The sequence below is a fragment of the Cryptomeria japonica genome, chromosome 9, assembly GCF_030272615.1.
Source record: "Cryptomeria japonica chromosome 9, Sugi_1.0, whole genome shotgun sequence".
Lineage (NCBI taxonomy): Eukaryota > Viridiplantae > Streptophyta > Pinopsida > Cupressales > Cupressaceae > Cryptomeria > Cryptomeria japonica.
In genome coordinates, this window is record NC_081413.1 from 84680607 (window position 1) to 84684753 (window position 4147).

General features: G+C 36.5%; 1 protein-coding gene across 1 annotated transcript; it reads left to right on the forward strand.

Annotated features, from left to right (window-relative positions):
* Positions 1–2836: 2836 nt before the first annotated feature.
* LOC131858287 (uncharacterized) lies at positions 2837–3628 on the forward strand. The gene is made up of 2 exons (XM_059211481.1): positions 2837–3032; positions 3129–3628. Exons 1-2 carry the CDS (start codon positions 2837–2839, stop codon positions 3626–3628), a joined length of 696 nt encoding a protein of 231 aa, XP_059067464.1.
* Positions 3629–4147: the final 519 nt, after the last annotated feature.

The window sequence follows — 4147 nt, forward strand, 5'->3', positions numbered from 1 at the left end:
CGCTCATGATCAATATTAGTAATTATATCATCATTCAAAATAGATTTTGGCTTTTCAACATGGCCTTTTTGATGACCATAAACTCCCCCTTCATCAAAAATCACATCTCTTGAGACAATAAGCTTGTTAGTGAGGGGATTATACAATCTATAAGCCTTGCTTTTCTCACTATATCCAATAAAAATACATGACTCACTCTTTGCATCTAACTTTTGTCTATTTTGATCAGGTACATGCACATAAGCCAAACAACCAAAAACTTTGAAATGATTAACATTAGGTCTTTTTCCATACCAAGCTTCATAAGGAGTCATCTTTTCTAGTGCACTGGTGGGGCTATGGTTGAGGATGTACACTGTTGTAGCAACTACATCTCTCCAATAAGAATTGCTCAATCCCTTGGTTTGTAACATACAGCTTGCCATTTCAACCATAGTATGATTCTTCCTTTCAGCTACTCCATTTTGTTGAGGTGTGTATGCAGTAGTAAGTTGCCTCTTGATGCCATTAAAATCATAATAACTCTGGAAAGCCTTTGAGAAAAATTCTCCTCCACAATCAGTCCTTAAACACTTGATCTTGCATCCTTTCTCATTTTCCACAAGAGCTTTAAACTTCTTGAATGTGTCTAGGGCTTCATCCTTGGCCTTCAAAAAATATACCCAACTATTTCGTGAGTAATCATCAATAAAAGTGATGAAAAATGATGACTTACCCAAACTCTTAGTCTGCATAGGACCACATACATCTAAATGAACAAGTTGAAGTGGGTGATGAACCCTCCATGCATTTCCCTTTGGAAACTTTTCCCTTGCATGCTTTCCTTTAGCACAACCTTCACAAACCTCCTTGTGTTCCTCAACCTTGGGCAAACCAGAAACTAATGCATGCGAGGTTAAAAACTTCAAACTATGAAAATTTAAATACCCATATCTGAGATGCCATAACCAACTTAAATCCTCATAAGCCATATTTGCCAAACTATTGTTATGTTCACCAAACCTCAAGGGGAACATCCTATTTCTTGTCATAGAAACAACAGTGATCACCCTATTATCCTTATTCCTATCATAGATAGTACAAGTCTTATTCTCAAAGACTGCTTTATAATTTTTGTCACATAGCTGCCCAACACTTAACAAATTATGCTTCAATTGTGGAGTATAATAAATATCATGAATACTCTTTATACCTTCTTTTGTTTGGACCTCCATAGCTCCAATGGCAGCAACCTCCAATGATTTATCATCACCAAGCTGGATCTTGGATTTGAAACTTCCATGCTTTGTTGAGAACAACTTCTCATTCCCTGTCATATGGTTAGAGCATCCAGAATCTAGGTACCAAACATCTTTACTAGTATTTTCACCCTAGGCATAAGATAAAAATAAGTGATCAGGAGGATTCTCACTACTTTCTTGAGCATAGTTAGCACTTTTACCTTCTTTCAATCTGCATTCTCTTCAAAGTGGTCATACCTATTTCAATGGTAACAATGAACATTTCTCTTATCAAATCTGCCTCTACCTCTTCCTCTGGAACCACCTCTCCCTCTTGAGCCACCTCGACCTCTTCCTCATGAAGAATTTTGGCTTTTCCCTTTACCTTGGCCTTGATTGATTTGTGAACTATTGTTGCTTGCATCTTCATTTTTTGTGATTAGCAATTTAGAGGAAAATGCTTTCTCTACATCTTCAGAAGAATCTTTCAATTTTTTTTCATGAGACATCAGGGATCCAACCAGTTGATCAAACTGTAGTTTTGTCAAATCCTTGCTTTCTTCTATGATTATTGCTACATGATTCCATCTGGGTGTCAAAGATCTCAACACCTTTTTAATCAAAACTTCATTGCTTACAATTTCCCCAAGTGTAGCCATTTTATTGACCACATCTTTGACTCTGACACAATAATCACTTATACTTTCAGCTTCTTGCATCTTCAAATTCTCGAACTCTTGCTTCAATGTCCGAAGCTTGACCACTTTAACTTGATCGCTACCCTAGTAAGCTTCTTGTAGAGTCTTCCAGGCATATTTGGCAATTGTTGCTCCTGATATTCTTGGAAATAAACTCTTATCAAGAGCTATCTGAATGTGAAACAAAGCTTGAGCATTCTTTTTCCTTGCTTCCTTTCTTGTTGTTCTTTCATTGGATGTAATGGCATTCCAATCAGCTAGCTCTTCATAACCTGATTCAGTAATCTTCCACAAATCTTTTCCAATCAAAAAGGTCAACATCTTAATGCACCAATAATCATAATTATTCCCATCAAATTCTGGAACAAGCATATTGTTAGAATTCGACATTATTAACTTTGGCAAAATTCCAAGAATAAAACTTTAACCCAAAACAATTTTACCTGCTTTGATACCACTTGTAGAATTTTGAACCTGACCTATCCTCTCTGAACCAGCTAATTAGCAAACAATAACAACAAAAAGAATAAATTGCAAAAGGAAATCACAATTCAGAATTAAAAAAAAAAGTGCCCTATTTTTTGGAATTGCACACACCAATTTCTTTTATTGAAGCTTAATTAAAAAATTGCATAGATGTTGTATATATAAAGAATTTGCAGCATAGAAAAATTAATAATAACTGCAGTTCTAAATATATTCCCAGCATTGCATGGAAAGCTACTGAGTCTCTCAAACTAAAAACAAACTACTCCCTACATTAAGAATACAATAAGTGCATGCACAACATGCTTTATTTACTAAAAACAAACTCATGCAAAAAACAAAACTATTAACTAAATTAATCTAGATGCATGCTGGTGTATGGTGGTGGAGTCTAAAAAATAGTTTGAGTTGCATGGAGCTGCATAGAGCTGCATGCTAGAGCAACATCAGTTATCAACACTATATGCTAGTGAAGGCATTACTGTTGTGAAAAATGAACAAAATGTTGAAAGGTTAAGTGACGCATGGAGGCTTTGTGAAGATTCTGATCATGTTGGTTGTAAATTACATCACGGTATTCGTGTCTTTGGCCATAGTATTATTCCTAATATGTTGAAGCGTCGCGGGAGTATGTGGGGATACAAACATTTTTTCAAAAGAGTTGTGCGTGAAACATCAGATTATATTAAAATTGCTGACTGACTTTCCTTAAATTGTACTATAGGGGTTGTTGGGTCACACACTGAGGGACCAAATATTTACACAATCCCTGTAATAGAGTCAAACCTTGGTGAGGATTTCGGTGAATTTCTAGATAGTGGCAAGGGCGCTGATGTAACTTTTGAAGTAGATGAGAAAATCTTTTGGGCTCATAAGTTGGTGTTTTCTACTTGTTCACCTATATTCAAGGCAATGTTGCATTTCATATATCGAGATGTTTTGTCGGACATGCATGAACTGATTGGCTCAAACTCCCCAATGACTTCTACATCAATGCCTTATCACTTACTTGTTGCAGCAGATCAATATGGCTTGGATAAGGTTCTTTCTAGTCTTCTGCAATATGAGTTAGCTCTCATAGTGTTCGAGGAAGATGACAGGTTTTTCAATGTTCTATCACAAGGGAGCACCAGTGACCATATCATGTATGATCTTAAGGATTCATTTCTGGATGAAGGGTTCATTTTAGAACCAGTTAATGATTTTTTTAGATGCTTCATTTAGTGTGAAGGGGAGCATAAGAGAAGATGTTTTTTATTTGGATCTGTTCTGAAGATGGCCAACCCAAATAGTAGCAACAGGGAAATAATATGATAAAGATAAAAGAAACACAATTGGAATAATAGATAGATTGGAGCAGAAGATTATGATTACGAAAACAAGTTAAGTAAAGTAAGTGAGCTCCCCTCTCAAGACTTGTGAAGATAATGCTACGAGTTGTTTGAGAGAATGTCACAATGGTGGTGTTGTGAGAACCTACAAATACCACTCAAGAAGATCACCAAAAGCTTCAACCTACAAGAAAACAATCCAGATTCCTCAAAATGCCTTCAAACAGGAGATATATAGGCCCTGGAAGGCAAACTAAAATCGTTGGACACATGGAGAGGCATTACGATTCCTTCCAGGCACAAGCATAATGCTCAAATGGCCACCTACAGACTAACAGATTTGCAGGACACTAGTGCATCGCATGGACGTCTCCACATCGTGCTAATGTCTCAAGGATGAAATGTCGACAGA